The 11905-nt window shown below is 40.4% G+C and overlaps 1 protein-coding gene across 2 annotated transcripts in view; it reads right to left on the bottom strand.

The window, feature by feature from the left end:
- Positions 1-1895: 1895 nt before the first annotated feature.
- The window catches only part of AEBP2 (AE binding protein 2), a 49064-nt gene continuing 39054 nt past the window's right edge, over positions 1896-11905 (bottom strand). The window contains exons 5-9 of one of the 2 annotated variants that reach the window (XM_053253004.1): positions 11444-11568; positions 8324-8391; positions 6268-6381; positions 5866-5932; positions 1896-3998 (exon numbers count right to left, since the gene is read on the bottom strand). In XM_053253004.1, the coding sequence (XP_053108979.1) occupies positions 5878-5932; positions 6268-6381; positions 8324-8391; positions 11444-11568 (362 nt within the window). In that variant the 3' untranslated portion in view covers positions 1896-3998; positions 5866-5877. The remainder of the gene's footprint in view (positions 3999-5865; positions 5933-6267; positions 6382-8323; positions 8392-11443; positions 11569-11905) is intronic. The other variant, XM_053253005.1, reaches the window with a different exon arrangement.

The following is an 11905-nucleotide window of genomic DNA, read 5'->3' as shown; positions in this document are numbered from 1 at the left end:
TCCCTGCTGTCTGCTGACTTAAAAGATAGGTAGAGCTGGGTGTCATCAGCATACTGATGGCACTGCAGCCCACACCTACAGATGACCTCTCCCAGGGGCTTCCTGTAAATGTTAAACAGCATGGGGGACAGAACAGATCCTTGTGGCACACCATGGGCCAAAGGCCAAGGGGTAGAGCAGGCACCCTCCAGCACCACCTTCTGAATACGACCCCCTAGGTAGGAACGGAGCCACCGTATAACCATGCCCGCAAGTCCCAACCCAGAGAGATGTCCCAGAAGGATACCATGGCTGATGGTATCGAAAGCAGCTGAGAAGTCCAGGAGGATCAACAGAGCCACACTCCCTCTATCTCCCGGCATAGGTCATCCACCAGGGTGGCCAAGGCAGTTTCAGTCCCATATCCAGGTTGGAAGCCAGACTGGAAAGGATCTAAGTAATCAGACTCATCCAGAGCAGTCTGGAGCTGAGAAGCCACAACGCTCTCCAACACTTTGCCCAAGAAGGGGAGGTTTGAAACTGGTCGAAAGTTATTTAAGTCATCTGGGTCCAATGAGGGCTTTTAAAAGGGGGCCTAATGACTGACTCCTTCAGGCAAGGAGGGACCACCAAAGAGGTACTCACCACCCCCGCCACCCATGGACCCAGTCCATCCCTACAAGTCTTCAACAACCATGAAGGGCAGGGGCTGAGGACACACGTGGTAGGCCTCAACTTTCCAAGCAGCCTGTCCACCTCCTCAGGCAACATAGTCTGAAAACCATTCAATATAACAAGACCAGACGCTGTGTCAGCAACATCCAGTTCCGGTGCTGCAAAAATCTTGGCATCCAAGTCAGAATGGATATAAGCGATTTTATCTGCAAAATGTAAAGCAAATCGGTCGCAGTGGGTTGCCAAGTGTTGTATTTGATGGTCTTTGGGGTCCTCACCTAGGAGGCCTCAAACCACTAAAATAACCTCTGCTGGATGACACTGAGCCGACGCGATGGTGGCAGAAAAGTAGGATTTCTTCGCTGCCATCACCGCCTCAGTGTAGGTCCTAATATGGGCTCTAGCCTCTGTTTGGTCACATTCATTCCGAGTTTTCCTCCAACAACACTCAAGCTGTCTACCAGCCTGTTTCATTGCCTGCAACCCACCTGTATACCACAGAGTCGCTTGGGCTTGGCGGGTCGGGAGAGGGCACCTAGGCGTGACCGTGTCAATTGCCCAACTCATCTCCTCATACCAAAGGGAGACCAAGGCATCAACAGGATCGTCCACTCTCTCAGCAGGAAACTCCCCAAAAGCCACCAGGAATCCATCAGGATCCATAAACCTCTGGGGGTGGAGCATCCTAACTGGTCCCCCATCTCTGTAGAGGTGTTGTGGGTCCACCCTCAGTTCAATCTTCACCAGATAGTGATCTGTCCATGATAATGGTGTTGAGGCCTCCTGGACTATCCACGGAGCACCACTGTCCACCATTGACACAAGCCTATGGTCATTATGGAGGACATGAAGTCCTGAGCTGCACCAGACAAGGCGGCATCAGCATGGATATTAAAATCTCCCAAAACTAATAGCCGTGGGGTCCTCAACGCCACATCTGAGACCACCTCAAGCAGGGAGACTGTTAGACAGCAGGGTGGGTGGTATACCAACAGAATCTCAACTTTGTCTCGCAATCCAGTCACTACGCTTCCTTGTTTCTCTCCTGCCTTCAAGATACTGTTGTCAAATATTTATTAAACATTCACTGTAGTGAAAATTTCACTAAAATCATATGCTTTTAGTCAAAGTGCATAAAGCAGCACTTATTCCAACAGTTCTTAAGGAAAATGAAATACTAAATTTGCATGTTTCGTGTGTTTTTTAAAAAGCCAGTTTGAACAATTAAAATTTGAGAAGTGTAAGGTTGTATTTGTTCCGTTTTATTAGAAAAAAATATTCAGGCAAGGTCTACAATCATCTGTCCATTATGAATGGCAAACAAGAAACTCATGAAGCAATAAAATTAAAAAAAAAATACAAACTATATCTGAAAACACCTATTTGGCAATTTTATAACTTTTTTTAAAAAGAACCAAAGCAATTGCAGATGACCATATAAGATAAAGATTAAGCAGTAACTGAAGTGCTCAAGCAAAATTAAACAAAAAAATAAAATTAAAACTGCATTTGTTTAAATAGTTACATTGCTACAGATCTTTATGAAATACCTTTAAACTACTCCGGACCCATTCCATGTTAGTGGTGCTTATCATCTGCACATCAATAAGGAATTTAAATGTATATACGCCATTCTAAACCCATTGTGAGCCAAGCATCTCCTCAGCACTAAGGTGGACCCCATTTACAGTACTGAGAAATGCTCACTTCAGCTAGACAGAGTTTAGAGTTTTATTTTTGCTATTTATTTTAAAAAATTAGTGTAAAAACAGCTGGTATTTATATTCACTGTAGTAATGCGAAAATTCCTCCTAAACACGGAGGGTTAATCATGCAGTTTGACTGCATATAGCCACCATATATATTTTACATTTGTTCCTTTCAACAAGCAAGGAAATGACCGATTTCATATCCATTACCAGCAAGGAGTGCCATAAACTTCCTATGGATACTGTGCATCCCTCAAGATTTCTGGAAGGATGTTTAATGTGTTTTTGTTATTACAACAGTAGTATATGGTCTCTTAGAAATCCAAGAGACTCTTCTTTTTATTGTTAAGAAAGGTGCTTGCTTTTAAACGAATTATTCTGGCAGCACTAGTGAATTACAATATCCTTCAATATTATTTCTACCATAATATATACATTTTAACGTCCATGCCTCTAGAAAAAACCATCTACAATACATTTCATAATATAAAAATATATTACAAATCTGCAAAATTATTTACAAGCAATGTCCCATTATCTATATGCAACTTTTTTTGTCTCCATACAAGACAAACAAGGTACACACTTTTTTTTTTCTATTCCTGTAGGTTAAGAAAATTCACAATTTCTTGCTTTGTAAAGCAAGGAAGCAATTTATTTTTCTTTTCGTAGCCAACTTTGGTGCATAAACGATTGTATTTCTAGATGCTTTTTTAAAAATACATTTTTTTTTAACATCTAGAAAAATTTAGGCTGGAGAGGAGAGGGGAAGGGAGATTCTTTAGAAGCAAATAGGAGTTTTAAAAGGCCAAGTAGTAAACAAACAAAAATCTATGTCACTACCCTTTTCTGTAGAAGTTATTAAAGTCTTATTAACATACAGTAATAGTATTATGGAGAGGATCAGATATACAGCAACATTTAACATCTATCAGCCTCTCATTCTCTCATATATATATATATATATATATATATATATATATATATATAAAAAACTAGCAATGAAAATATGCCACCACTACTTGCTCACTAGCAATGAAAATATGCCACCACCATTTGCTTAAACATACCACCACTTAGGGTTATGCGATAAGACACTAAGAGTTCACAAAAGTGACAATGGATTACTCTTCACCATACTCCGAGAAAAGGATTCTCTCTAGTGTGTGTTAATTTCATTTACCAATGACAGGATCCCAAGAAGCTTCTTTACACAAAGGAACTGCAGGGAGGGTTGTACATGGCAACTGAGCAACTGCCACTTTATCCGATGCAAGCCATGGGAAGGAAAATTGCTTAAAGGAAAGCAAGAAGCATGCAAAGCCATGGAGAGAGCCCACTATATTGCCAGACGAGTGCTTGCTGCATCTTCCATCGTACCATTCTATGAAGAAATACTGATATATATAATATACTCCACAGACGCATCTTCTTCATTCACAGAATGGTTATGTCAAGCATAAATAACTACAGTTGGCAGCAGTTAGGTGTGCAGGTATTGGGCAGAGGATGAGAGGAAGGGCTTGACTAATGTGCAACTTCAATTCTATTTCCATGGTCAGTGAATAAGATGGTAGGATGGGGTGTCCCCGCTGAGCTGACCTTTACCTCTTCAACCTCTTCTGTGGCATTGTTCTAGGAAGAAAAAGGAAACACTGCATTGGTGCTCTCTCAGCAATTCCAACAGAATTAGTCAACAGGTTCAAAAACTATGCTCTTCATTACACAGGGAAGCAGAGTGAAATGGCATTTGGGGAGGCATCTCCTATTTGGAAAGGCATTGGCGCACTCGCTGAACGCACACCCAGGTCTGAAGTCAACGAAATCATTTGCAGGAGAGAGATGGGGGTCAAGAATCCAGAAGCAGAAGAGAGCTTGTGCATAGTCTCTTCCCAAACAGAAGCATGCACTTCTGATGCTAAGATGATGTGGGTTCTTCAGACACCAATGTGCCTCATGAGTGCACCCAAGCATCTTAGCAACAAACAGTTGTCCCCTAAAAACATCCACACTAGTAAATTTAGATAGGGAGTTGCAACCTCAATTTCGCAACTGGATTCAGTTTTTCACTTGTGTGTTAATAAGACTGGTACAGAACTGCCAATACATTTCTTCTGTCGTGCAAGTTCCAATTTTAATTTGGTGAACGTTAGTTAACTTATTTTATGAAGCCAGAGAGTTGGCAGAGAATAAAATTAGTCTTGCCACCTAATATTAAAAGCATTAACTTGGAAATCCCAAAGACTGGCATTCAGAGAGGTCCATGCACACACAGTGCTCCCACACATGTATTGAGAGAGGGGTGGGCCTTTTTTTCTGACAAAACTCATGGGGTGTTACTCCAGAGGGTGCTCCAACCTTGAGGGGGGCTTTTCAGGGGGAATGGGGAATTGATGCCACTAGGAATGGAATAGGGGGCAGGAACTGAAGAGTTCCCATGTATGCACAGAGCATCACACATGCAGCACTTTGATCCCAGTCAATAACTTTTAATGGAATTTACTTCCAAGTAAGTGCATTTAAAATTGCAGGAAAAAGCCCTCAAAAGATCTGTAACACATCACATTATGTGTAGCCAAGAACAGGAGAAAAAGCATTACAGGACCCAATACAATCTTGTGACTTTGCAATTACCAATTATGATTCTTTTGCTAAGAAATTTTTAAATCCAGAGCATACATTTTTATAAGAAATGACTTCTATACTTTTTAGTATTCTCTCCATTTTGTACACTGCCTAGAGACCTGTGCATTGGGTGGTATAAAATGTAATGAATAAAATGACAACACTGATTTCATGCATTTTCAAAAATTAAAGGTAAACTGAAAGGCTTACTATAAATTAACACCCCAACTTAGCATTTATCATCCTGCTTGGGATCTCATATAAATATATGAACCTGCCTTATACAGGGTTAGGCCAATGGTCCAGAACTATCTTCTCCAACTAGTAGCAGCTCTACAGTATTTCAGGCAGGGGCTCTTCTCATCCCCTTTATCTGGGAATCTTTAAGATGAACATGCCAGGAGACTGAACCTGGCATCTTCAGCACCGAAAAGTACATGGGTTACCACTGAACCATGGCCTCTCTCAATCTCAAATCAATTACAGCCGCAAAAGTGCAAAAACATGGAATTTTTCCATGGCAGATTTTTTTAACCTGCTTAAATTCCTAAAATAATTTTCTTGTAAAGCATTTCAGATTACCTTTGAAAAAGTGTACAAAAGATATAGTTGTGGGCACCTATAAGATTAAGATAAAAGATAGATATCTACTTTAAGAACCTGAACAGAAAACCTCATTTCAAGCAATACGTGCTCAAAAACCAAGACAGGGCCTGTCCCCCTCCCCAGAGTGGAAAGGAAAAGGTATTTTCAAAAAATATTGTACCGAATGCAGATGTTAAAGTAATACTACATGTATTACAAGTTGAGTATAATAGATATATTTAAAGATAAATTTGGACTATAAAAATTGGTATACAAAAATTGGTATACAAACCAGTATGTGATCTTAACAGAAGTGATCTTTCAGGATTCCAGTGTATGTACCTCCTTTACTAGATTTTCTGTACACCAAGCACAAAAAAGTAAAATAAACTTTGTAAATACACATTCCCTGTTTCTTGGTCACTAGAGTTCAATTTCAAGAATTGTGAAATGATCTCAAACCTCAACACTTAACTCCTGGATGCTGCCATTATTGGAAGAGCTTCTATTGGTGTATCAAGCGTTACTTGCTTGCCCTGACTTCTGGCAACAAACTTGGGAAGATTAAGGGAATACTTGTAGGACAACTAAAAGCATCATTACCTGCATTATTGCTCTTGGTGTCCGCTTCAAAAAGTTAAGCAAGGCTTAAGGTCACATTGAGAGAAGAGAAAGTTCAAAATCAGGAAGTTACCTGTATATGTTTGGGTCCAGAAGCAAGGCAGTATCTTTTGGTAGCTTTGATAAATGAACTACTTTAGTTTTTAATTGATGTCGCTCACTTTCATTTACCCACACATCAGGCAAACTATGAATAAATAAAATGAAAGATATCAAAAATGGTCAAGCCTTTTTCTCCCGATAATCATGAGTGGCTGTTCTGAATACCCTTTGAAACAAAATCCTCACGGATGATTTTGCAGTGCAAGACGTTGGCCTGCGAACTTGTTCTGATTCATGGAAAGGTTTTTAAATGGTTAATAGCCTTGCTTTATTGGTATAGGTAAGTGTTATAGGGAAGGTTAATTTTAATCTTAAAGGGAAGTGACTTTGGACAACCAATGAAGTGTATCCTTCCTTGCCCACCCCACCCCCACAAGATCTGAGATAAAGCCAAGTGATAGCAGCCCTGTATGGGAAGAGGAACCTCAAAATTCCCAAGGGGCCATAGGCCATTTGAAACCGGCTAAGTGGTAATAGTCAGGGGTTACCCATTATCTTTCTCCTCTGAAGACAGAAATACTAGTACTACAAGATTTCAAGAATCTACAAGAATCAGTACTACAAGAATCAGTACTACAAGATTTATGATCCTGCACATGATTCATGGAATGCTAAGTTTCTGAGATGCTAAACCATTATGGCACCTCTCTTCCCCTGTTGCATTTCGAGATTGCTAATTTTTGAACTTGTTTGTTTATTCGATTTCTACACCGCCCTTCCAAAAATGGCTCAGGGCGGTTTACACAGAGAAATAATAAATAAATAAGATGGATCCCTGTCCCCAAAGGGCTCACAATCTAAAAAGAAACATAAGATAGACAGCAGCAACAGCCACTGGAGGTCCTGTGCTGGGGGTGGGTAGGGCCAGTTACTCGCCTCCTGCTAAATAAAGAGAATCACCACATTAAAAGGTGCCTCTTTGTCAAGTTAGCAGGGGTAACTTTGCAGCCAATTTACATAAACTTAGTAAAGAAATATTAATATTTTCTTAGATTGACCTCTAGGTGGTGGAAAGTAAAAAGCAATGTGTGATTTAAATAGCAGCTTTCTGTAAAAAATTATTGAGCACCCTTGAGGGAGGCAGACATAGCTTCAAGAGCTACTACATATGGTACAGTTATATTAACTTCACAGCACTGAAAGCCCAGGCCTGTGTAAGAGCATCAACATTATAATGCAACTTACCTTCCTAAAGTAGTGGCTTTTTAAAAAGGGAGTCCAGCAACACTGGTTACTACACTCCTTACTGAGTTGAGTGGCTCTCATCACAGTGTCGTAACAAGGTGGAAACTGAACGTATTGTTGAAAGTGATATGCATTAAAGTGATAATCCATGTATGTGTGTGCGCGCAAGCACATGTGCCCTTCAGTGCGTCAAAATCAACCGCAAGTTCAATAATATAGGGTAGGCAACTTAGGAACACAGGAAGCTGCAATATACCAAGTCAAACCATTGGTCCATCCAGCTCAGTATCATCTACACTGACCAGCAGCGGCTTCTCCAAGGTTTCAGACAGGAGCCTTTCTCTCTGTCTTACTTGGAGGTCTCACGCGGGACTGAACCTGGGACATTCTGTATGCAAAGCAGATACTGTACCACTGAGCTATGTGGCCAAAAGCTACAACCTCCTGACTTCACTGAGGCGTAATGACTTGGAAGTGTAGGCTCATCTTCAAAAGGTTCCAAAAACGCCAAAACAAATCTCACTTTGTGCATTCATGCACTTTTTGTTGATACCCACACCTACTACCTCCAGATTCCCAGCTGTATTCTGGCATTAACTTTTTACTATGCTCAAAGGAAACTGCGAATAATTTCAATGATCTACTGTGCAATGCCTTACTCAAAAGCAAGTCCCGCTAAGTTCAACAGGTCTTACTGCCAGGTAAGTGTGCACAGGATTGCAGCTCTAGCCAAAGAGAAGAAATTAAGAATCAGAACATTACTTTTTAAATTATATTGCACATTATTAATTTAGTATCTAGAATATGAATTACAGTCACCAATACTATATATACACACTCACATGTCCTCTGGTGTCCAGTGAAGCAGCAGTTTTACCTTCCCAGAATCTTCTTTTCTCTTGGCCATTACCTAACAACAGTAATGTAAAGAGTTATTTAAAACATTTGTGTATTTTCTTCTTCACTTAATTGCCTAACTTAATACAGCTGACAAAAATGAAGATCAAATACCATTTTCCCTTCATATCTTATGAAGAATAACTGCTGACATATATGGAGAGTGATTGCATGTGCGGAGGCCATGTGCATGCTGGCGTCATGCGGGGCAGCTGGGAGACGCCCTGCCAGCACACAGCCATAGCTGGGGGGGAGGAGGGCGCTACCATTACAGAAGCGGCAGCAAGCGGAGGAGGAGCAGGTATGGACTTGCTCTCCTAACTTGTTAAAGGGGCTGTGAAAGCCCTCGGTTTTAAAGGGATGTGCCTGTGATTCAGCCACTGAATCATGTTTCGGCACCTCCCTATTTATTTCCCTCATTTTTTTACCTACAGTGAAGATTTAGAAGATACTGACAAGGATTCCAAGAACCCTGGGCAGCTTTTAGTCTGTTTTTCTCAACCATACCTAACCTAATTTCAGCCAAAGGTGTATGTTGTTTTACAGACAGACCATGCAATACCGAGTTAACAGTTCATTTTGAGTAAGAGTATCTCGGTTCATCTTGACAGCTTCTGTCAACAGAACACGCCTGTGGACTACATACTGACCATCAAAGCAAACTGCAAAATGAACTGTTAGATCAGTGGAGTACAGCTCTTTTGAAAAGTTAACATTCATCCAGGCTGAGATCAGGTATAAACAAACAGAATTCTACTGACTTCTACTGGAGGAGTGAGGAAATAAAAAGCAGAAATCCCAAGGTAACTCCCCTCTGCCCCCACTTTTTAAAGGTTTTCTCATCTGGATACACTTATGGAAGATTTAATCTTTCATAACTTATATGGCTGAAATCCAGTTATCCCTACATTGTACCTACTACATAATATTAGTAATTAGTATTGATGTAATTCTGTTTGTCAAGTGCTCAAAGCATGTTATATGTTTTCAGTAATATTTACAACAAGCCTGCAACTCTGGAGAGATTATCCTAGGATTACTGGGGAGGGGAGGAGTCAGAAGCAGAGAGAATAGCTTGCCCTAAAACAGGCCTGCTCAACTTAGGCCCCCCAACTCCCATAATCCCCAGCCACAGTGGCCAATAGCCAGGGCTTATGGGAATTGTAGGCCAACATCTGCAGGAGGTCCAAAGTTGAGCAGCCCTGCAAGGTCATTAAACGAGTTCATGACTGGTTAAGATTTGAACCAGGATAGGGATTAGTTTCCTAATTAATTCCTGAATTATTGTTAGGGGAAGAAATGCCTCTTTCCCCCACACAGAATTATTATTTATTATTATTTATCAAATTTGTATACCGCCCCAAACTTCCCTCTCTGGGTGATTTACAATAACATAAAACCAGTTAAAAACACCAAAAAAAAAAAAAAACCCTTTAAAACACTTTAACAATTTAAAAATAACCAGAAATTAAAACCCAAAAATATTAGGAAACTGAGAAAGCCTGGGCAAAAAGATGGGTTTTCAGGTGTTTTTTGAAAATTGCCGGAGATGGGGAGGATCGTATCTCAGCAGAATGATAATCAAGTGCAGGAGAATCAAAGTCCAAGATAAAGTTGATCAAAATATTTTGTTCATCACATATAGCGTATACAATACATCTCCTCTACCAGGACTTCTGAATTAATTGGGCAAAATCCACCTCCCTTTACAGAACAGTGCCAGCTGCAAACAGTTTCCAAGGTTCTGACCCTGTGCCACTGACAAAAACAAGAGCTTTTAGTCATTTCAGTATTAACAGATCAAGTTCAGGATTCTGTACTTCAAGTGGCAAAGATCACAAGTTATGTCATGGACAGGTAATAGATAGCATCCAGACTAAGTTAATCATGACTAAGTCCCACTGAAATAAATGAGATTTAAGTTGGCTGTGGCTAACTTGTCATTCTTTTCAATGGTGCCTAGTCATGACTGTGTAGTCTGGATGTTGCACACTGTTACTGTGAATTCAAATTTGTGGTGCGGTGCCAATGGAAGAATGGGGACATGCACTGGCTTTGTACAATTCCGAACCATTCTTGCTGCCACCAAGCTTGCAGAGCCTCCATAGCTCCTAAAAATTGTGTCACTGCTGTAGCAATGCTACTACAATGGGGTATTATGTAGCACTGCATGATATGCAAGCCACTGATATATTTCCATGGATTTTTTTGTTCAACTACAAGAACTCTGTTTCTTAGATCCAGTTCAGATGTCACATTTAGATCCAAATTATGATTTGAAGACTTGAGAACATGCTGAGGGCCCACATGTTTCCTTTCCCCACTCTCAAACACCCATTACATCAGATGTCCTGTAACCATAATCTTAGTAATGTCCAAGTTGGGCAAGTTGTAGTTAACCTCCAAACTATGAAATGAAGCCATGATCTGGATTTACAAATCAGCACTAACCATAACATGCCCAACTGAGATATATCACAGCAAACCTACATTTAGAGGCAACTAGGTGACGGAAGAGGGAATTAGTATACAAGCCTCCACACCACAGTGTATCTAACCGGATGTAGCACTGATTTGAGAAGCACAGGTGCAGCAGAAAAGTGGCCGGGGAGAGAAATACAGGCCTTTGGGAAATAGGAGTAAGAAAGAACCAAAGTACTCAAAAGGAGGGGTTAGACAAACCCCTTCCAAAAAAACCCCAGACAAGGTTGGTTTTAGAAACTCATGATACTTGATATGACCCATATCCATCAACCTTCCTTGATGCACAAGTCTTTTGATACGCAAGAGCTCCCTCTACAGAGTGTCCAATCATTACCAACTATCAGATGCTACTCCGGTTTCTGAAATACACAGTGTGAAAACTACCTGGACTATCACAGAAAGTGTTTAATGCTTTCAAAACACTTCACCACCACACTTACATGAGAAGCATTTTAGGCAACAGAGTTATGAAAACCAAATTTGACATTAATGTGTGTACCTGCCCTTACCTAGGAAGGAAGACTACTTTAAAACACTGGACATAGCAATATAATTCACACATAGTAGGAAATAATACTCACAGTACTATGAAATACAACACTGTGGCCTTTTCCTAAACTTTCTATGTGAGCAGAGAGGTTAAAGCAGATGGCTCGATGTCGTATGGCGTCCAGCGTTTGTGCATCAAAGAAATCATGTGGTCTTGCTAAAAAAAGAAAAGAAGTCTTCAACACTCAAGCAATAGTTAGTAGAGTATTCAAATATTCAAGATGGGGCAGCAACCAGGCTAATCCTTCATAGCAAAAATTCCTTCCATTCACAGGAGGAATTTCTGCTGACAGTGGGTTAGTTTAGATACCTCCCAACGGTCTTATTCTAGCAGAAAGCAAGAGTTCTCTGTGAATATGTTAAAAATCAATTAGGATCAGATATGACTGACCCCTATAATTAATGTTTCTGCTTTAAGGAATGGCAAGTACCTTGTAGACATAATCCTATACCAACTGCTGTTATCTCCAAGTTCTGATTTGTCAAACTAACAT

The sequence above is a fragment of the Hemicordylus capensis genome, chromosome 5 (genome assembly GCF_027244095.1).
Source record: "Hemicordylus capensis ecotype Gifberg chromosome 5, rHemCap1.1.pri, whole genome shotgun sequence".
Classification (NCBI taxonomy): domain Eukaryota; kingdom Metazoa; phylum Chordata; class Lepidosauria; order Squamata; family Cordylidae; genus Hemicordylus; species Hemicordylus capensis.
This window is presented reverse-complemented; position numbering and strand designations above follow the sequence as displayed.